At 40.0% G+C, this 21,619-nt stretch overlaps 1 protein-coding gene across 1 annotated transcript in view; it reads right to left on the reverse strand.

Annotated features, from left to right (window-relative positions):
* Positions 1 to 16,791, reverse strand: part of LOC311608880 (uncharacterized protein) — a 33,944-nt gene extending 17,153 nt beyond the window's left edge. The window contains exons 1-4 of the mRNA XM_084801470.1: positions 16,630 to 16,791; positions 15,420 to 15,482; positions 14,752 to 14,873; positions 13,300 to 13,435 (exon numbers count right to left, since the gene is read on the reverse strand). Coding sequence (XP_084657596.1) covers positions 13,300 to 13,435; positions 14,752 to 14,873; positions 15,420 to 15,482; positions 16,630 to 16,756 — 448 coding nt within the window. The 5' untranslated portion in view covers positions 16,757 to 16,791. The remainder of the gene's footprint in view (positions 1 to 13,299; positions 13,436 to 14,751; positions 14,874 to 15,419; positions 15,483 to 16,629) is intronic.
* Positions 16,792 to 21,619: the final 4,828 nt, after the last annotated feature.

Below are 21,619 nucleotides of genomic sequence, written 5' to 3' on the forward strand. Positions count from 1 at the left end.
CTTGCTTGAGATTTCAGCCAGTAACAGGGAAAGAAACATATCTAGAAGTGACGAGCCCAAAGTCCAGTCGAGAAGGGGTGACATTGCCTAATGATCCTATCTAATCCACTGTATCTACTTATTTTCAAGATTCATGGAGTACTGTGATACATATTCAGGACATATTGTCCAGCCACTGTGTAGAACATTCATGAGACAGGAGCAAGAAGACATTTTGGGAGAGTCTAGGAGCAACCAATAATCTTGATGAAACGTGCTGGACATGTGGAGCAAGGTAGTTAAAAGGAAGTGAGGCACTTGAAATGGAAGTACAAGGAGGAAAGTTGCTAATGGATTCAGTAATACTGTTAGCATGGGTTTAATGAGCAAACATCTTTACACATTTGAAAATCATTAGGAAAATAGCTGTGGATCCCCTGAGCTCCAAGGGAAAATGCAAGTATTTCAGCAGGGGCCACTGTTGAAAAGGAACAGGGAGAAGGCAATAAGATATGCCATAATGATACAGGTCTGGTCTACAATGCAGGTACAAACAAGAAAAAAAAAATGAGTGACTGTGAGCCACCAACCATGAAGACATTGAAAAGCCCTTGTGTCACAGCTGACCCACAACATGACCTCATGTCCCTGGAATTTGTCTCTTTAGTGTCCCTGCAACAATCAGTCTTGTGAAGTGGTAAATTTAAGAACAGAAACTGGACTCTTGATGTATGGCACAGTGTTAGAGTTCTTACATTCTCAAGGATACCGTGCCTTTAAATATATACATTTTACCTATTCAAGCTGCAGATCATCCTGGAAATTCTCCTGCAGTGAGTGACTTTATGGACTCCAGTAACTTGCTGTAGCTGAGGGTCTCACAGAGACGTTGTGACAGTGAAATAGAATGATCTCATTGTTTCTCATATTGTCTCTCCCTCCCAGGTTTCTAAGTGTCTGACATCCCTACACCTTTCCCCCCTCTTATAAATCTTCTCATTGCCAGAGAAACAAGTTCACAAAATTTCTCTTTATATGAAAAAGAAGGTATTTTCCTAACTTCCTGTTCCCTACATTCTTAAGTCATTAAGAAATTACTAAAATAAGAATTAAAAAGTTTTTATTTGGGCCTCAACAAACAATCTCAAATTCTCTGTCTTATCCTTCAGTCTCTTCATGACTTCTGAGTGTACCTCAAAGGATGACACATTTCCTCAGCTTCCTCATATTGAGAATGGGCCAACAAGAGCAATGGTGAGGACTAAATGGGCTATGTGTGTAAAACTATACTGACAGCTTCTAACAGCATTTAATAAATGCTAATTATGGTAACTCTAGTAAAACTATATTGTTAAATTATTATCCTCTTCCATATCAATGTAAATAAGTCAGGTATTGGTTAATGGGCCTTTGAGGCTAAATTGTCTAAGTGTAAAGAAACATGGCTGTGCTTTTTCAAAGTGGTAAGTTTGTTTGAAAGATAGTCTCAAAGCATTCTCTCTCTCTCTCTCTCTCTCTCTCTCTCTCTCTCTCTCTCTCTCTCTCTCTCTCTCTCTTTCTCTCTTTCTCTTTGTATATTTCTAAGGCTGAAACAGTTAATAATCACACCCAAACTCAGAAACAAACAATAATTTTGTAGTCAAACATATTCATTCTTTCCAGAAAAATAGATCAGTAATGAAATAATGTTTCACATTCATCTAGTATAAAGAGGAGGAGCTGCTAGTCCTGTGTTTAACTTGGTTCTTTCCTCTACACTTTTGTATCGCTTGATATGGAATTTAAAAGGTCAGTCTCTTTCTTGAGTGTTGGCAACAGGAACAAGCTGATTGCTGCCCAGGTTTATCTGATGTTGTTCTTGTCCATCTGTCAGTGAGTTTTGTGTCTCCTGGGCTGGGGCCTCCCTTCTTAGAAGCAGCCTTCCCTCACCCAGTCACCTCTGTTCTGCTTCACTCAGGCAGCTTTTCTTTTTCTTTTTTCACTTTTTCCTTTGTCTTTGGTGATTCTTTCGTATAATATCATTTTTCTTTATTCTTGAGATGTTCATACCTGTATACAGCAAAACACAAAAATTTAAAATATTCCTGCTCATTTCCCCCTCAGACTCCTCCAAATTCCTCCACACAAGGCCCCTCCCAACTTCCTACTGTCCTTTTGTCTTTTCGGCTTCTGTTTTTTTCTACCTTATGGGGTTGAATTTGGAATGCTCTTACCTGTATGGGCCATCCACTGGAACCTGGTGAAGCTACTGTAGGTTTACCTATAGGTTTATATAGGTGTCTGTGCATGTAAAGTGAAAACAATACAATTCTCCCTTCTCCTGAAGCTTTTCTTATATGTTGATATTTCTCCTTGCCATAATGGAAGGACAGCAAACACATACAAGTAAACAGAAAATAATGAAGAAGTTGTTTACTGACCTCAGTCTGCTTCTTGGTTTGGACCACTGTGGGTTCTCAAGTTCATGTCATTCTATGTCTGGGCTTGAAGTCAGATAGCATCTCTTTTGATGCATGACACCTTTACACTTCCCTGGTACATTTGACTCCTTGGGTTGCCACTGTGGAGTATAACACATTAATTTATGCAATGGAATCTCACCATTATGGAGGTAAAAGATCAAGGTGAAGGCAGGATGGCTGGGATTGTCAGACCTTTCTCCTTGGGTATAGCTGGCTGCCTTCTGCCCGTTTCCCCTTGTCCTGACTCATCTTAATGACACCTGAAAAATTGACCTAAGACTCACTTTATTCAATCTGTTACCTTAATTAACTTTTTAAAGACCATGTCTCCAGATCTTCAGGTAATAGTCACATTCTTAGATACTGGAAATTAAAGTTTCAACATGTTACCCTAGGGGAGGCAGCACAATTCAGCAATTATTGGGGGAAAACTAAAGGAAATAAATTTATATTAAAAAGAGAATACCTGCTGTTTCATAAGCAAAACAAAAACAAAGGCAACAAAAACCTCTTGGTTTCTCCATGGGTCATCAGGAAAATCATCTTTCATACTGAAACCTTAGAAGTAACTCTATTAAAACAACAGGTAAGAGAATTAAAACAAAAAAACTCTCCTTCTGAAAAAAAAATTATTAAACAAATTTTGTAAAATACATAAGTAAATCCTCTTAATGTACGTCTAAGTTATATGTAATTTAAATATGTTACTGTGATTATTAATAATGCTAGGTTTGGACTTACTCTTTATCTTTTAAAATTATCATAAAAATAATGGGTTTTTATTATGGCATTTTCATACATTTTTTTGTTCTGCGTTTCTCTTCTGCTGTTCCCTTTCTCCTTCCTCCGGCCTCCTTCCCCATCTGGTCTTCTGTTTTCATGTAGCTTGTATACTATTACTCTGTTTTTATCTAATTTTCTCTCTTCTCTTTTAAAAGACCTCTTTCTCTTTCATGATCTCTATTTGTAGCTTCAGGATCCGATCCATACACAAACACACTTATTTTTAAAGAAAGTGATTCTAGTCAGAGGAAACCGTATGGGGTGTGGTTTTCTCTGGAAGTATTAAGGCACTGCACACCTATACTTATCTTGTTTGCCTTAAACCTCTCATAGACGCATTGCTTACATAAGCATACCATTTAATATTGACTGAGCCCTTCCCTTGTGAAACCTGTTTCGGTTTTGAAATCCTGACCTCTGTAAGCCACTGGAGGCGCACACATTTCTTTTCCCAGAATTTGTCATTACTTAGGAAAGGGCCTAAACTTCCCCTTTAGCTCTTTTTATTGAGAACCAACGCTCAGCCTGCAGTGGGAGGAAACTTAGTTTCCATCTAAGTAAGTTTCACCATTTCTCAGCCCTCTTCAGCCTCCTTAATCTATCTCCTATCATTTCCTCTTCCGCCATCCTACAAATACAGCCCATATCATATGCCAAATACCAAATATCCTTGGTGTTTCTAGACATTTCTTTTCAGTTAGGATATCCTCTCCAAATTCTTCCATCCCTCTTGCCTTCTCCATGATGAATCTGACCTTCAGAGATGACCAACAGAACACTGTAAAATTAGTTGGCAATTATCCTACTCAAAGCTCAGCCTCAAATGGATCAAGGATCTCAGTTTACCCCCAGATGCCTTGAATGTGATCGAAGAGAAAGTGAGGACTAAGCTCGAACTCACTGGCACCAGAAAATGCTTTTACAACAGGACATTGATAGCATAGGCACTAAGGACAAAAATTAATAAATGGGACCTCATGAAACTGAAGGATTCTCTGTGGTAAAAGGTACATAATTCAGACAAAACATCAAGCTACAGGCTTGGAAAAGATCTTTACTAATTATATATCTATAAGATGGCTAAGGTCTATAATATATAAGGAAGTTAAAAGAAACCCAAACTTGCAAAAAATTTAAAAATGGGGTATGGATCTAAACAGAAAGTTCTTAAAAGATGAAACACAAATAACTGAGAAACACTTAAAAAAAAAAAAAAGAAAGAAATGTTCATGACCTTTAACCATTAAAAAAAAATTAAAACAAAAACTTTGAGATTTTATCTTACCCCAGCTAGAGTGGCAAAGTTCACTAAAATGAATGGCAGATATGCTGATAAGGATGTGGGAAAGAGGAACGCTTTATCCATTACTGGTGGGACTAACAATTTGTGCAGCCACTATGGAAACCAGTGTGGTGGCTCCTTGGGAAGCTGAGAATAGATCTACCTCAAGATCCAAATATACCACACGTGGGCATGTATCCATTCTACATCTTACTACAGAGACACTTGTGTATCCATATTCATTGTTTCTCTATTCATAATAGCAAGGAATTTGGAATAGTCTAGATGTCCACCAGCTGATGAGTGGTAATGAAAATGTGGAACATTTATATAACAGAGTATTATCTGGCTCTTAAGAAAATGAAATTATGAAAATTTCAGGAATATGGACAGTGCTAGAAATAATACCTTGAGTGAGGTAACTTAAGCCCAAGAAGACAAATATTGCATGTTTTGTCTTTTGTGTGACTGTTAGCTTTTAAGGCTTTGATATGTGTGCTGTGAGCTGAATAACTACAGAGACTGTATCCCTAGTGAGGGACCAGGGGGGACATGAAGATCACCCAAAGAAAGGAAAACAGAATACACTGTTATGGAGAGGTAAAGGCAAAGCCAGAGTAGGAGAATTAAATTGGGAGGGGGATGGGAGGGCAGGGTAAAGAGGGACTATGAAGAGGGACAATTAACTCTAAAGGTTATTTGAAAAACAAGTTTTAGATTTTTATACTTAAGGATATGTTTATTTTTATGCATGTTAATGTTTTGCCTCCTGGTGTATACATTTACTGTGTATGTTCCTGATTCCCATGGAGCCCAGAAGAGGGAGCTGGAGTTTCTGAACTGGAGTGCAGACTGTTGAAGGATGCCATGTCAGTGCTGAGAACTAAACCCAGGTCCTCTGGAAGAGCAGCAAGTACTCTTAACCACTGAGCCAGCTCTCTAGGCCCCTTGCCAATTTTTTAAAATTATCATTTGCTATTTGTATTCCAATTATACAAATCATCCTGTTGAGAAAGGCTTAGAGTGGTAGTCTCTATAACATATGTATTTAATTAGGCTCAGAGATGCTTGCTCTCCAAACTAACTTGATGGTATCAGTCGAAAATAAAAGAATTGACCAGAGCATTTGAAGACAGGAGGAGAGTTTTAGAGTCCTTCAAATTATAGCATTATTCGTGGAAGTAGTTTTTGGTGTTGAGGTAAATGCTGTCAGCATGGGTCTGTGGAAATGGCTTCCTGTTGCTTTTTACTCTGTTTGGAGTCTTCTTCTTCTTCTAGCTTCTGTCCAAGTCCAGAGCTAACTTTCCATAATGATTATGTGTTTGGATATTTCCATTTTATACATTTTTCCAGAAGAAAAATTGAAAGCCTTTTCATCTAAGTAAGAGATTTATTTAGCTAAAACATCTAACTCCTCAAAAATAGTATATGTGGCAGCTAAAAATAAGAGCTCAGGGGTGGTTTGTTGCAATATAGGTGGCCCCCATGATGATCTTCATTGTACTGCTGCAGGAAATGTCCAGGAGCCCTGTCCACTGGCATATGGAGAGCAGTGAGTTAACAAGTACACTTGGCATATAGGCCAATAAAATATGGGAAGTGGGAAACTCAACTCTCTATGATCACTTTTATAGTTTCTACAGAAATAGAAACCTGCTTCTCTAAGTACTTTCAATTGGTATAGTTTTGGTTAGTCAGTTGAAATAGTTTAAGAATCTGCTTCTAGCTGCCAGCATTACAAGGACACATCCTAATGTCAGCTGTGTGGCAAGCTCTTGGCCACTCTTCCACCCTGTTTAGGCTGTGAACAGTACTCATAAGATAGGAAGAAGGAAAACCTGTATGTTGGGTTAAAAAATACACATTTGTAGAAGGATATTTTTAACCTTTTCTACTGCCTGCACCAGAATTCTTTTCACTTGAGAAATAGACCCATCTTTCTTAGGATAGACACATATGTTCCAAGAGTCTCTGAAGCTTTGGCCCTACTGACGTGTCGTGTGAAGGAGTCTCTTTGTTGTAAGGACTCTAGGCATTGCAGGATCATTCCTAGTGCACACAGCCTAGACTCGCTGGTAGATAATTATCATCCTCGTTTTGCTAGGTACAACTACCAAAACTTTCTCCAAAAATTTCCAGACTCCCTGGGTAGGAGTCCTTATTTCAGTAGGCAAAGTGGATAGACCTTGCAATTCAAGAAATTCAAGAAGAAGAAGGAGAAGAAGAAGAGGAGGAGGAAGAAGAAGAAGAAGAAGAAGAAGAAGAAGAAGAAGAAGAAGAAGAAGAAGAGAAATCCAAAAGGTAGCTTTTTGCCCACTTGCCTTCACTCTCACTGGCATGTTCTTCTACCCTGTTGCCTAGGCATTCCTTCTCTAGTATTAGAACTTATTTATTCAGGATCCCAACAGATGCCAGACTGAAGACTGGCAGCTCTCTCGGACCTTTCTGGGACTCTAGCATCCAATTTGGATTGCAATCTGATAAAGTAAAACCAGGAGCCATTAGGGTTACATAAATGTTTAGGACGGTGTCTTACTGTAGGCAGAGTTTAGGATAAAATTCCTAGAATATTATCAGATTATAAGTGGAGAAAGGCCTTATGTAACTCTTGTTAGTTATTGGGATTCTTTTTTAAAAACATACTTGTTTTAATGTGTATATGCACATGAACAGGGTACTCACATGTACTATGGTGCATGTGTGGAAGTCGGAGGACAATGTGTGGGACGTTTCTTTTTCCACCATGTAGGTGGATATAGCTCAGGTCATCTGGCAGCAAGCAACGTTCCCTCCTTAACCCACATGTTGGAATTCAGCTTCTGACCTTACTAGAACCTTCAGCCAGTCTCTGGGACGAGGCTCTATTGATTGATGTTGGTTATAGTTGCTGCAGTAGAGAGAAGGTCACCAAGATGCTAAGATGCTAAGCCTTCACTTTCAAGAGTTCATCCTTCTTGGGAAAGATTGAAACCCAGGTAACTCACTCCAGTTTTTTCCTTCAAGCATTACAGAATGACTGGGACTAGGAAAGCTTCCAACTACCAAAGCTATCTCACCCTTGCTGCCCGAGAGAGCAGACAACTCCCAAAATCTCAGGCCCCCCACCCCTTTTGTTTGTTTGTTTTTGAGACAGGTTTCTCTGTGTAGCTTTGGCTGTCCTGGACTCACTTTGTAGACCAGGCTGGCCTCGAACTCACAAAGATCTGCCTGCCTCAGCCTCCCTGAGTGCTGGGATTATAGGCATGTGCCACCGCCCCCAGCTATCTCTGTCCCTTTTGACCATGGCTATTCATAATCAAAAGTAAGACCTCCAACTTTTCTAGGAGGGTCTTAGGACCAAGGTTTGTGTGGCTGCAAGCTCTCACATAGTACCAAGTTCAGACTTTCCAGGGTGACACCATTTCTTCAAGATTCAAACAGTCTCAAAACAATTTCTCAGCCTCTCCTGATTAACCTCACCATAGTAAAGGCTTTGCTGAGACATTTCACTCAAAGCCAGACACAAGGGCTTCACTTTACATATTACTGCAAGGCTCCTTTTTCCATGTCTCCATAGTTTTTCCTTCTTGTCCTGCCTTGTTTTTGCTCTGTGCTCTAATCCCTCTTGTAGTTTTTAGATTGCCTAAGAACTTGTTACGCAGTCTGGCCCTTCTGCCAATAAGCCCATAGTGGATGCTATAATAGGATCTCATCAGTGTCTGAGTGACTGGCCTGTGTGCCTCACAAGGGTTTCTTGGACTTTCTTTCTCCTGAAGGACTACAAACAGACTAAGACATACATGAGAGGATTATTCCTCAGTATTAACATGAGAATGTGATGTGGGTTCTAAAGGTAAAAGCCAAGCAAGTGTGCCTTCGGGAGTTTTTAAACTCACAACTTAGACTGGACCACAACTTCTACCAATACATCAAAAACATCCTTACATCTTGTCCCTGCCACTGCCTTCTGCCTCAGGTGAACTGATCTTCATTCTCTATATAGTTTTCCCAGCTGCTGTGGCTTCAGTTATTCAGGATTAACTACACTCTAACCACATTATTCAGAAAAAATCAGAAGTGAAAATGTACAGTGCTTTGAGTTGCAGGATGAAATCTTGTGCTCCGCCCTACCTGGGGTGCAGACCGTAGTTCTGTTCAGGTGCTAAGGCTATGTAAGCTTCTTGTCGCCTAAACCATTTAGCAGCCATCTTGATTTAAACTCTATCAGAGGTCTGTGCATATAGGACAGCGTGCTATGTGTAGGAATGGTACTGTCTGTGGTTTTATGAAGATTTGGGATCAGTCTTTGTGGATAAAATGTGGTGGTTATGTTCACTAGCCTCTTCAGTTTTCAGGGCGTTGGTTCATCCAGTGGCCATAGCTCTGTGATAGATCTAAGGAAAGTTATTGATTTTTCTGTTTGTCTTTGTTTTGTTTTTTTAGAGAAGGGAAGAGACAGTGCTAAGGTCTGTGTGTTTTCATTTGTTTTATATATGAAACAAATAAGAAAATATACAGACATGTAAATCTGCACAAGAATAACATGACTGTAGTAACCTCTGAATACACTGTTTCTTTGCAATGAGCTATTATTCACACCCCCTTTCTGGATGGATTCTCCTAGTTTAACCCAATCAAACTTCCCCCAAATAAATAAGGAACAGTAAACTATCTGAAGAAATCTAACCCCCACTGGCCTGGTACCAGTGTCTAGAACCCTTGTCCCATACACCCCACTATAGAGAAGTGCTCTGAGGTTAGATGGGGAAGGACTTACCCAGTGCCTCAACTAATCACTATTCAAATCCAGACACTTGAGGTTACACAGGAGGAGGCAGAAAGCATATCTGTGAATACTTGTTTTCATCTCCTAGTGACCACAATTTTTTAAATTTCTTTTTTAATTTATTCATTTTACATCCCCATTGTAGGCCCATTCCTGGCTTCCTTCCTGTCCCACCCTCCTTTCCTCATCCCCCTTCCTCCTCCCCTAACCCTAAGAAAGGGGGAGCCCTCCTCCCCTATCATCTGACCCTAGCCAGTCAAGTCTCATCTGCACTGCCTCCATCCTCTCCTCTGTGGCCTGGCAAGGCTGCCCCGCCAGGGGGGACATGATCAACAGGTGGGCCTCAGAGTCCATGTCAGAGGCAGCCCCTACTCCCCATATTATGGTACCCACATAGAGACTGTGCTGCCTATCGACTACTTCTGAGCAGAGGGTCTAGGTCCTCACTATGCATGCTCTTTGATTGCTGCATCAGTCTCCGCAGCACCATCCCCATGCCCCATGCCCAGATTTGTTCGCTCCATTGGTCTCCTTGTGGAGCTCCTGTACTTTCCAGGCCCTTTTATCCCCAAAATATTCCATAAGACTCCCTGTGCTCCATCCCAAAGTTTGGCTGAGTCTCAGCATCTGCTTCAATGACAATGACTCAACCAACAACCTGGAAAGGAGCCTACAGACAATGATTACGAGCAGTGACCACTTTCTTTGGAAAGAATTTGAAAAAATAGATTATTTAGCAAGGTTAGGCAAAGATGTTTTTGCTAGCGGCTCTGATGCAGAAAATTTTAGGGAATTATTTGACGTTAAGAAAGAATACACTCTTAATAGTAAAACTAGGGGCTTTTTGAGGTTGGTGAGCAAAGACAATACCCCAATCAGCACTAGCTGATGTGACTCCCTCACTAAAGCTGGACTTCAGGATGATTAATCTCTTACACCTATTTTTTGTCCTCAGTTTCCTGAAACGATTTAGTAAAAAATATTAATGAATAGATGTACACCTTAAAGATTTAAAGTAGATATGGCTCATCATTTTTATGTAGAGGTTGATATTTATGATTCTCTTAAGATTTTGATAAGATTACCTTTTAAGATAACTGATTTCTTCACTGTAACAGCAAATTGCAGCCTGCTGGTAAAGAGAAGCTGGCTGAGAAATTACCTTGCTTGATCATAGTCTGTTAATATATAGCAAGTTGCTTGGTTACAAACACATATGGCTTCTCAGAATAACTTCTTTTTCATATTTGTTTTTCACCTATAAAAAATTTGATCATGTGAAGGTATAAACATGTTTTTCTTATGTGTACTCACTGTAATCATTCACTGAAAGAAAAACAGACTGCAAACACAATATGACTTTTATACTTCTTGAAAGAATGTGCTAGGATATATAAGCTGTGGGAGAAATAGGAAAGTTGTTGGAACTTGCTCCTCGGAGTTTGTTCTATGCATCAAATGTATATATGTATAGATGCGCACATGTGTTTATGTGCAACAGCAGGTTGTTGGAACTCACTCTTCAGAGTTTGTGCCATCCAGCAAGATGTGTCTATGTGTGTGAGGTTGTTGGACTTTGTTTCCATCCATGCAATATGTAATCGTGTATGTGTGAGGTTCCATCACTCAATATGTGAATGTGTGTGTGTGTGTGTGTGTGTGTGTGTGTGTGTGTGTGTAAATATGTGTATATGTATGTATATGAATGTGTAAAGTAAGAGGCGTTTGAAAGAAGAAGCTTGTTTGAAGCTCCTTGGAATTTGTCTTACTTCATCATCAAGTGTAAGTGCATGTGTGTGGTTCTTTTCTCTCCTTTCCTTTCTTTTTTAGATGCTTTGCTACAACCAGTGGAACCCCGTGATAGGAGCCATCAACCCCAACTCTTCCCCACCCTCAGCTTACATGATAGCTTTAAAACCCCACCAGGAAGCTATCAACACTGGCCCACCACCAGCAATTTGATTCTGTGCCCTCAGCCCACCACTATCAGTGGAATCCATTGCCAGTAACTATCAGTTCCTGCCTCCGAGAAAGTGGGCAGGGTTACCAGCCAGCTGCTGATTCTATGCCATGCCTCAGTTTACACTGTGAGGTTGAAAGCTATTCTTCAATGCATTGGTATCTAAGGAGTTTTCTTTCTTTCTTTCTGTTTTTTGTTTTGTTTTCTTTTTCAGAGACAGGGTTTCTCTGTGTAGCCTTGGCTGTCCTAGACTCACTTGTAGACCAGGCTGGCCTAGAATTCAGTAATCTGCCTGCCTCTGCCTCCCGAGTGCTGAGATTAAAAGCATGTGCCACCAGGCCCGGCCTAAGAGTTTCTAAACAGTGACTACTCTTAGGATTTTACTTCCCTGAATGTTCACTGCCAACAATAATGTAACTCAACGATGGCAGAAGAGCGACAAGATAGTCTTGTAGGCAAGATGCTGATTTCAGTTCCTCTGTATCTCAACATAGCCTCCCCTTCTCAGTATTAGCTGGGACATGTGGAAAGGAAACATACCATGTAGATAAGAGAAGACTCAGGTCAAGGGGTAGTAACCCTGAAGACACAAGCTCAGAAAGATGTCTTTAATATTTGGAAAGTACGGTGTCACAGGCAAAATGGCAAGTGTTGAACAGCATGATTTGCATGAACACTATTGGAAGTTTCTTGTTTAACACCATGGCTCTGTGAGTTTCTGGGAACTCTGAGTTTCTAGCTAGTTTTATTTAGATTAGCCAAAGTGGTGCACAATGATCCACCCTATCAGGTTACAATGGCATGTTGTCTGAAACTCTGCCTCTTCTAAACTATCTTAGATCCCAGCTACTGCAAGAGTGTTTATTGGTGGGAGAGAAAGAATAACCATTTTCACAGTGCATAACCCTAAAGAGAGGGATCTGCCCTTCCATCTTGTCACTGTAATGTTCCATAATTTGTAGAACTAATCACAGATGGTCAGTGACAGTGTACCCTGCATAGCATGGGGCGCAGAAGTAAAGTGAACAAAAAAAAAAAACAGAGCTCTTAGATTTTAAGAAAATCCCTGTATCCAACTTTCTCTGGTTTCTTCTCCAGTATCAGCTGTTTTCCTTTCTGATGAGTCAAAAACATTGTGGGATTTGGTTAAAAAAGGAAGGTGGAAGCAGAAGACATTGCAACCCAGAAATGAAATCAGGATTCCATTTTCACAGGAAAGGAAACTGGCCACAAAGTTGGCAGCTAATTATTAACCTAACCTACAAAATTCAACTTCTATTTCTACCATTGCTGATCTCTGGCCTGCATCTACAACCTCTGTATTTTCTTTTTCAGAGGCACTGTCTAATGAACATGTATTTTCTTTTATACACACCTTGGGTCACAGGCACCCATCAAAATAATGTCTGTGGCTGTTTAGCCATGACTGGGGTAGAAGAAGAAGAATCACAGAAAGAGAAGAAGCTGATCTGGACTCAGAGTTGGACTTGTACACAAGTTAATTTGTTCATTCTGGGTAGGAAGTAGGAGGGTAGATGTAGTAGTGTGCAGGAGTACAGATGTGGCCAGAGTGAAGTAAGCAAAGATCAGAAACAAACCTGGAGTAATAACCAGTAGGTAGAAACCAGCTTGTCATTCTTAATAAACTACATGGAATTTCATCCCTCATTTAATCAAGGTCATTTTAGTTAGTATGACTGCAATACCAAAATGCCATGGTCTGCTTTATATTTTAAAGTGATCAGTCAAGGTCATATATATCTTGAACTATGTCTTACTTGAGATTTTTTTCCTGGATTAAAAAACACTATGACCAAAAACAACTATGGGGAAATAGGTTTATTTCACCTTACAGCTTCTAGTCCATCAACTGTGGAAGTCAGGGCAGGGATTCAAGGCAAGAACCTGGAGACAGGAATTGATGTAAAGGCCATGAAAGACTGTGTGCTCCTTATGGTTTGCTCAGCCTGCTTTCTTAAACCATCCAGAGTCACTTGCCCAGGAGTCGTCCTACCCACAGTGATCTGGGCTCACCCACATCAATCCAGAAAATGCCCTACACACTTACCCAAAGGCCAATCTGCTGGGGGCATTTTCTCAATTCCAGTTGTCCCTTCCAAAATGACTCTTGTTTTATCAATTAACAGAACAACAGCTAGCACAAATATGCTTCCAGTGTTGAACAGTGTACAAGTGAGGGGAACCTTTATAAAGCATTTTGATGAGTAATTGGTAAATACAAACAATTTGTTTACAATATTGTTGTAAATTTTATTATATTTATTTATTCTATTTAGTGTGCAGGAGTGTCTTGTCTGCATGCACATGTGTGCCTTGTGCCCACGGAGGTCAGATGATGGGATCAAATCCTTAGGAACTGGAGTTACAGATTGTTGTGAACCACGTTTAGGTGTTGGAAACCAAACCAGGGTCCTTTGCAAGCTCATGCACTCTTAAACACTGAGCAATCATTCCATCTCCTAGAAATGTGCTTTTTGAATGAGAAATATGAGGATTTTCCCTAAATAAAGTATGTATCCACAGATAAATAACTATATCTCATTGCATTTTTATCTCTATTCCATGATTTTTAGCTTTGAGAAATTGCCTCACTAATGAAGTAGAATAGCAGAGAACTTTTAATTGTAGTGATAATCAATGTACCTGAATTCCTATTTACTTGTCAATAGTCAGGCCATTTTTTTTTTGAAAAACTATTTTTGATTGTCTAAGAGTTGAGAACTGATTTATATCCTTCTTTAAAACTATGAAGCCCCCAAACTGGCAGCTCCTCAACTTATAATGCACTGCTGCCAAGCCACTGTGTCCCTCATTTGCTTAACATTAGTAGCAACATTTAAAAGTATTTTTTTGTTTGGAATTCTGTAAATTTTTATACAAAGAAAGATACACTGTAACATGACCTTCTTGATAGGCCGGGGCTGTTGTGGCCTATGGCTTTCTGGAACAAAGACAATGGGAAAGAGGCTGCCTTCAGGAAAGCCATCTCAGGTGTATAAGTTGGAGAGAGTACACATACATAGTGAGAAGTTAGAAATTGTTTTAAATTTCCCTTTGTGCCTCAACCTTGCAAAGTCATCCTGCATATGGCTTGGAATTCACTGTCCCAGTTGGTGAGCTCCATACAAACATGACATTTTGCTTTACTATATCTCATGCCAACAACACATTCAATATTTTTGATAGATCCTGAGAAAGTAGGAGAATGAGAGAGTCAGTCCCTTTTCCCATTCTTCCCATATCTTTCGTCACCACCCATCTTACATTCTGTACTGAGGTGATCACTGAGATACTGAAAATATTTTCTGGCAACCAAAACTAGGAGTAATAGCATTAAGGACAAAATGCAGAGGTACAGATCAATCTTTATTACTCAAGAAGAATTATTCGGTAATATGGATTCATTATGAAGACAATGAGTCAGGTTTCCTGGTTGACACCATGGTTTCATTATGATGATCATTAAAAACCTGGGTTCTCAGCCTCCTCATTCTTAGGCCATTCGACAGCAGCGGGCAGTGGCCCAGTCCATGACTGAGCACCCGCACTGGCAAGTATTCCCGTTCCTGATATGCCAAGATCCACAGCCATAGCCACAAGCACAACCAGTGACAGCCATACCTGCATGGTCATGTGAGACACAGATATTAGAGACCTTGGACTGTAAGAGTTGGAGAGTCCCTACCTAACTCTCCAGGAAGCTCATGGGTAAATCTAGGCTTAGGTAAAAAAAACTAATTCAATTTTTGGAATTATCTTTAAGGGAAAAGTCACCTAAACTTCTTAAACAAGAATCACTTAAAGACAAGGACTTGGAGTTTTAATGTCATTGAGTTGAGGGCAAATTACCTCTGTGTTGGCTACTTGCTCAGCAAAGCAAGGGAATAAATTGAGGCAGACATGAGGGCCATATCCATAACCAGACAATTGAAGACAAATGGTTGGCATATGAGAGAGGGTACAACAGAAAGAAATGAAAGGAAGAACAGAAACTTAAGTCCTATCAGTATCATCTTTAAAGGAACTGAGAATCAATAAGGGATGTCTGGACTGTCGCTCACCTCCATTGTAGTACAAATTTGATCTAGGAAAATAATTCATTGTTAGAGAATTGATAGGGAAGAACATAGGACATCTTGCTCAAATTCTTCGTGTTGTGTCACTTACCAGCAGGACAGGTGGCCAGTCTACCTTGACTTTTGACACTAGTGCAGGAGAGCTTCTTAGTCTCTGTCAAGAAAGGATACTCCAAGTAGTAAATGGTGGTGGTATTGCTTGTATTCTTGTAGTGGAAAATTTTGGTTATGTTATATAAATATATTTTTGTTTTAGTCTCAGGTGTGGGATATGGGTCTGCTTCAGATTGTCCAGAGCAGCACACTATTTGCCTTGTGTAGGCTCTGGGAAGGCTCTGATCTGTGCCAGCTGCAGGTAGTTTAGCTCTGGGGACTTTGAAAGGAAATAGATCCTAGAGCCCGGAGTGGGGGATTTGAGAAAGAAGAAAGCTTGTGCTCCCTCTGCTGCTGCTGGTTGCTGTTGGATGAGACGTTACAGATATCCAGATAAGAAAATTACACTTGCTCCAAGGAACCCAATGACCCTAAAGAGCATGAAGTAGCCAAAAGAGAACTATGCCTCCCCTACCCACTAACTTTCTTTCTCTCCTACCTGGTGTTGGGGTTCCAAAGGATTGGAGTGGAGAAGGCAGAGAGAAATGTTAAGAAACCACAAAAAAAAAATTAAACAAATGTTTTACATGTTCTCTCTTTTTTACAACTTCCTTAAAAGTCCTCTTGCGTCATAGTTATTATTCTTTTCACATTCAGAGCACTCACTACACTTTAAGGTGTAATTTCTTTTAAAATATTGTATGCATTGGTATTTTGCCTACATGTATGTCTGTGCAACACATGCGTGCCTTGTACTTGTGGGGGTCAGAAGAGGGCATCTGATCCTCTAGGAGAGAACTTAACAGATGTTTGTGAGACATCATGTGAGTGCCAGGTCCTCGGGAAGAGCACCCAGAGCTCTGAAATACCTAGTCATCTCTCCAGACCCCAAATTAATTGCTTAATTTATGAAGTGACAGGAAGTTATTCTTACTTAGTTCATAGATTGGCTTTGATTTACGCTTGAATCTTGTATCTATACATTACACCTACCACCCTCCTTGTTCCTCCTAATCAAGAAGGTTTAGTCTTTCATCAAGAGCTCAAAAAAGAGTAGGATACCAGATGCATCCTTGAACAGGAAGTAGGGCTACAGTGGGCAAACTAGAAGCAGGGATCTTGGAGTGGGGTAAAGATGAAGTAAAGGCTTAGGAAGAGGTGGTGTAAGTAAAGGGTTGAGCTCAGGTTTTCCTTGCCCCATCTGTTACCTGCACGATTGAGCGCTTTCTTGATCATATCATTCACCAAAGTGTCTAAGGAACGCTGCATGTTCACTGGGATCATTAACTGGAGAAGGAAGATGGAGATGAGAAGGAAACACATTGTAGACTTCATGCTGTAGAAAGTCAGCCTCCTGGAGCTGGAAGAAAAACAGAATGAAGGTGAGTCTCTGGACTCTGAGGAGGCCATTAAAGAATGGAAAAGATAGTAAGGAGAAACATCGGTATCTATACTGCAGTTCTAGCTTTTTGGAGAAGGAGAGAGGGTCCTCAAAGAGCAGATTCACTCACCAGAAAGCTCTGCAGAGATCTCTGAGGTCTGGTATGGGAAGAGTGCTCTACTGCTTTGATATTGCAGACCTGGGCACCCTTAATATATATAAGTGCACACACATCTAAATACTTCCTGTGTCTTGTTAGTGAGGTGTGACATATTACCACGATAAATCTTATTGTATCCTTGACAAGCAACAGCTGCTTTTGCTGTGGATGACTGCCAAGGGGAGTCATCCTGCTGACCTGCTCTATCCACTCTGTTCTTGAACACCTGGTGAGGGTAGCACCTGGGTCTTCATTTGCCTGTCCCATATGAGCCCTCCTGCTTAGTCCTTCACCAGGAGGTAATTGCTCTATGGTCTTCCTAGTGGCAGTTCTACTTACCACATGGTCAGACAGCTTTTGTTATTTTTTTTATTAATTTATTCTTGTTACATCTCAATGGTTATCCCATCCCTTGTATTCTCCCATTCTTCCCTCCCTCCTATTTTCCCCTTATTCCCCTCCCCTATGACTGTTCCTGAGGGGGATTACCTCCCCCTGTATATGCTCATAGGGTATCAAGTCTCTTCTTGGTAACCTGCTGTCCTTCCTCTGAGTGCCACCAGGTCTCCCCCTCCAGGGGACATGGTCAAATGTGAGGCACCAGAGTACATGAGAAAGTCATATCCCACTCTCCACTCTACTGTGGAGAATGTTCTGTCCATTGGCTAGATCTGGATAGGGGTTTAAAGTTTACGGCCTGTATTGTCCTTGGCTGGTGCCTTAGTTTGAGCGGGACCCCTGGGCCCAAATCTGCCTATCATAATGTTCTACTTGTAGGTTTCGAGGACCCTCTGGATCTTCTACTTTGCTATTCTCCCATGCTTCTCTTATCTAGAGTCCCAATAGGATGTCTTTCCCTCTGTCCCAGTTTCCTGATAAGTGAATGCTTTTGTGGGACATGCCCCTTGGGCTAATATGCAGATATAAGTGAGTATATACCATTTGAGTCTTTCTGCTTCTGGGTTAACTCACTCATTATGATCATTTCTAGCTCAATCCATTTATCCACAAATTTTGGGAATTCCTTGTTTTTAATAGCTGAGTAGTATTCCTTAGTGTATATGTACCACAGTTTCTTTATCTATTCTTCTATTGAGGGACACTTAGGCTGTTTCCATGTTCTGGCTATTATGAATAAGGCTGCTATGAACATGGTTGAGCAAATGTTCTAGTTGTGTGCTGGAGCATCTTCTGGGTATATTCCAAGGAGTGGAATAGCTGGGTCTTGAGGAAGCCCTATTCCCATCTTTCTGAGATAGCACCAGATAGATTTCCAAAGTGGTTGTACTAGTTTGCATTCCCACCAGCAATGAAGGAGTGTTCCTCTCTCTCCACATCCTTGCCAGCATGTGGTGTCGCTGGAATTTTTGATCTTAGCCATTCTGATGGGTGTAAGATGGAATCTCAGAGTTGTTTTGATTTGCATTTCCCTGATGATTAAGGAGGTTGAGCATTTCTTTAAGTGTTTCTCAGCCATTTGATATTCCTCTGTTGAGAATTCTCTGTTTAGTTTGAAGCTCCATTATGTTGAGGAAAGTGCCTTGTATTCCCGATCTCTCTAAAACTTTAAACATGAATGGGTGTTGGATTTTATCAAATGCTTTCTCTGCATCTAAAGAGATGATCATGTGGTTTTTTTTATTTTCAGTTTGTTTATGTGGTAGATTACATTGATGGATTTCCGTATATTAAACCATCCCTGCATGTCTGGAATGAAGCCTACTTGGTCATGATGAATGATATCTTTGATGTGCTCCTGTATTCGTTTTGCAAGTATTTTATTTAGTATTTTTGCATCGATGTTCATAAGAGAAATTGGTCTGAAATTCTCTTTCTTTGTTGAGTCTTTGTGAGGTTTAGGTATCAATGAGACTATGGCCTCATAGAATGAACTTGGTAATGTTCCATCCCTTTCTCTCTTTTGGAGTAGCTTGAAGAGTATCGGTATTAGCTCGCCCTTGAAAGTCTGGTAGAATTCTGCACTGAAACCATCTGGCCCTGGGCTTTTTTTGGTTGGGAGACTATCAATGATTGTTTCAATTTCTGTTGGGGAAATGGGACTATTTAGCTTGTTTATCTGTTCTTCACTCAACTTTGGCAAGTGAAATTGATCAAGAAAATCGTCCATTTCCCTTAGATTTTCAAATTTTGTGGCATATATGCCTTCAAAGTAGGATCTTATGATTCTTTGTATTTCTTCAGTGTCTGTTGTTATGTCTCCCTTTTCATTTTTGATTTTGTTGATTTCAATACTGTCTCTCTGCCTTTTAGTTAGTTTGGCTAATGGTCTGTCTATCTTGTTGACTTTCTCAAAGAACCAGCTCTTGGTCTTGTTGATTCTTTGGACTGTTTTCTTAGTTTCTAATTTGTTAATTTCACCCCTGAGTTTGATTATTTCTAGACGTCTACTCCTTTTGGGTGTTTCTACTTCTTTTTTTTCTAGGGCTTCCAGTTGTGTCGTTAAGGTGCTTATGTGCGATGCTTCCAATTTCTTTTTAAAGGCACTTAGTGCTATGAATTTTCCTCTTAGCACTGCTTTCAATGTATCCCACAAATTTGGGTATGTTGTTCCTTCATTTTCATTGAATTTCAGAAACTCCTTGATTTCTTTCTTTATTTCTTCCCTGACCCAGGTGTCATTTAGCAGAGAGTTGTTTAGTTTCCACATACGTGTAGGCTTTTTGTTGTTTCTGTTGTTGTTGAATTGCAGCCTAAGCCCATGATGATCTGATAGGATACAAGGTATTATTTCAATCCTCTTGTATATATTAAGGCTTTCTTTGTGAACTACGATGTGATCAATTTTGGAGAAGGTTCCATGGGGTGCAGAGAAGAAGGTATATTCTTTCTTGTTTGGGTGAAAGGTTCTATAGATATCTGTTAGATCCATTTGACCCATGGCATTGGTTAATGATGTTATTTCTCGGCTTACTTTCTGTTTCAATGACTTGTCCTTCAGTGAGAGTGGGGTGTTGAAGTCTCCCACTATTATTGTGTGGGGATCGATGTGTGGTTTAAGCCTTTTTAGCAGATCTTTTACAAATGTGGGTGCCCTTGTATTGGGAGCATAGATGTTCAGAATTGTGATGTCATCTTGGCTGACTTTACCTTTGATGAGTATGAAGTGTCCGTCCTCATCCCTTTTGATTAATCTTGGTTGAAAGTCTATTTTGTTTGATATTAAAATGGCTACCCCTGCTTGCTTCTTGTGACCATTTGCTTGGAATATTTTTTCCAACCTTTTATCCTGAGGTAATGCCTATCATTATGGGTGAGATGTGTTTCTTGAATGCAGAAGAATGTTGGATCCTGTTTATGCATCCATTCAGTTATTCTGTGTCTTTTTATTGGAGAATTGAGACCATTGATGTTGAGAGATATTAATGACCAGTAACTGTTAAGAGTCTTAATTTTGATGTTGATTCGGGTCGAGCGTTTGTGTAGTTTTGTTTTTGCCATGGTATAGTTATCTATTTCCTGAGTAGTTTTGGTTGTAGCTTGACCCTTTGGGATGGAGTTTTCCTTCTAGTACCTTCTGTAAAGCTGGATTTGTGGATAGGTACGGTTTGAATTTGTTTTTGTCATGGAATATTTTGCTTTCTCCATCAATGGTTATTGATAGTTTTGCTGGGTAAAGTATTCTGGCCTGGCATCTGTGGTCTCTTAGGGTTTGCAGGATCTCTGTCCAGGCCCTTCTGGCTTTGATGGTCTCTGCTGAGAAGTTGGGTGTAATTCTGATAGGTTGCCAATTAAATGTTATTTGGCCCTTTTCCCTTGCAGCTTTTAATATTTTTTTCTTTGTTCTGTATGTTTTGTGTTTTGATTATTATGTGACGGGCAGTTTTTCTTTTCTGGTCAATTCTATTTGGTGTTCTGTATGTCTCTTGTATGTTTATAGGCATCTCTTTCTTTAGATTGGGGAAATTTTCTTCTATGATTTTGTTGAGAATAGTTTCTGGGCCTTGGAGTCTGATATTTTCTCTTTCTTCAATGCCTATTATCCTCAGATTTCTTCTTTTCATGGTGTCCTTAATTTCTTGGACGTTTTGTGTCAGGAGTTTTCCAGATTTGGCATTTTCTTTAATGGTTGCTTCAAGATCTGTGATTGTATTTTCTAGACTTGAGATTCATTCTTCCATCTCTTGGATTCTGTTAGAAAAGCTCAGCACTGTGCCATTCGCCTTCTTCTCTGAGGTCTCACGTTCTCGTTTTTCTTCTGTCTCTGTTTTTATCATTGAATCCATTTCATCTTTATATCTTGAACAGATTTTTTTATTTCTTTCATCTGGTTGTTTACATTTTCCTGAAAATTTTCCAGTTCCGCTCTATGTACTTCTTTTATGTCTCGCACCTGCTTGGCTGCGTCTTCCTGCATCTGATTTTGAATTTTATTTGTTTCCTCCATTATCATCCTCATTACCAAGGATTTGAGTTCATTTTCTTGTGTTTCCGTTGTATTTGAGTTCTCTGGGTTGTTTTCTTTGGGATAGCTGGAAACTGGAGACGCCATGTTGTTTTGGGTTTTTTTGCGTATGCTTTTATGCTGTCCTTTAGACATCTTGCCATCTCTGTTTTTGCTAGGTAACTTCCAGAATTGGGTGGAGGGAGTCTGATGATAGATTCACTTGTTTTCTCACGATTTCTGTAGGCTGGAAGC

This window comes from Acomys minous (genome assembly GCF_964271855.1).
Source record: "Acomys minous genome assembly, chromosome: 11".
NCBI classification, from domain to species: domain Eukaryota; kingdom Metazoa; phylum Chordata; class Mammalia; order Rodentia; family Muridae; genus Acomys; species Acomys minous.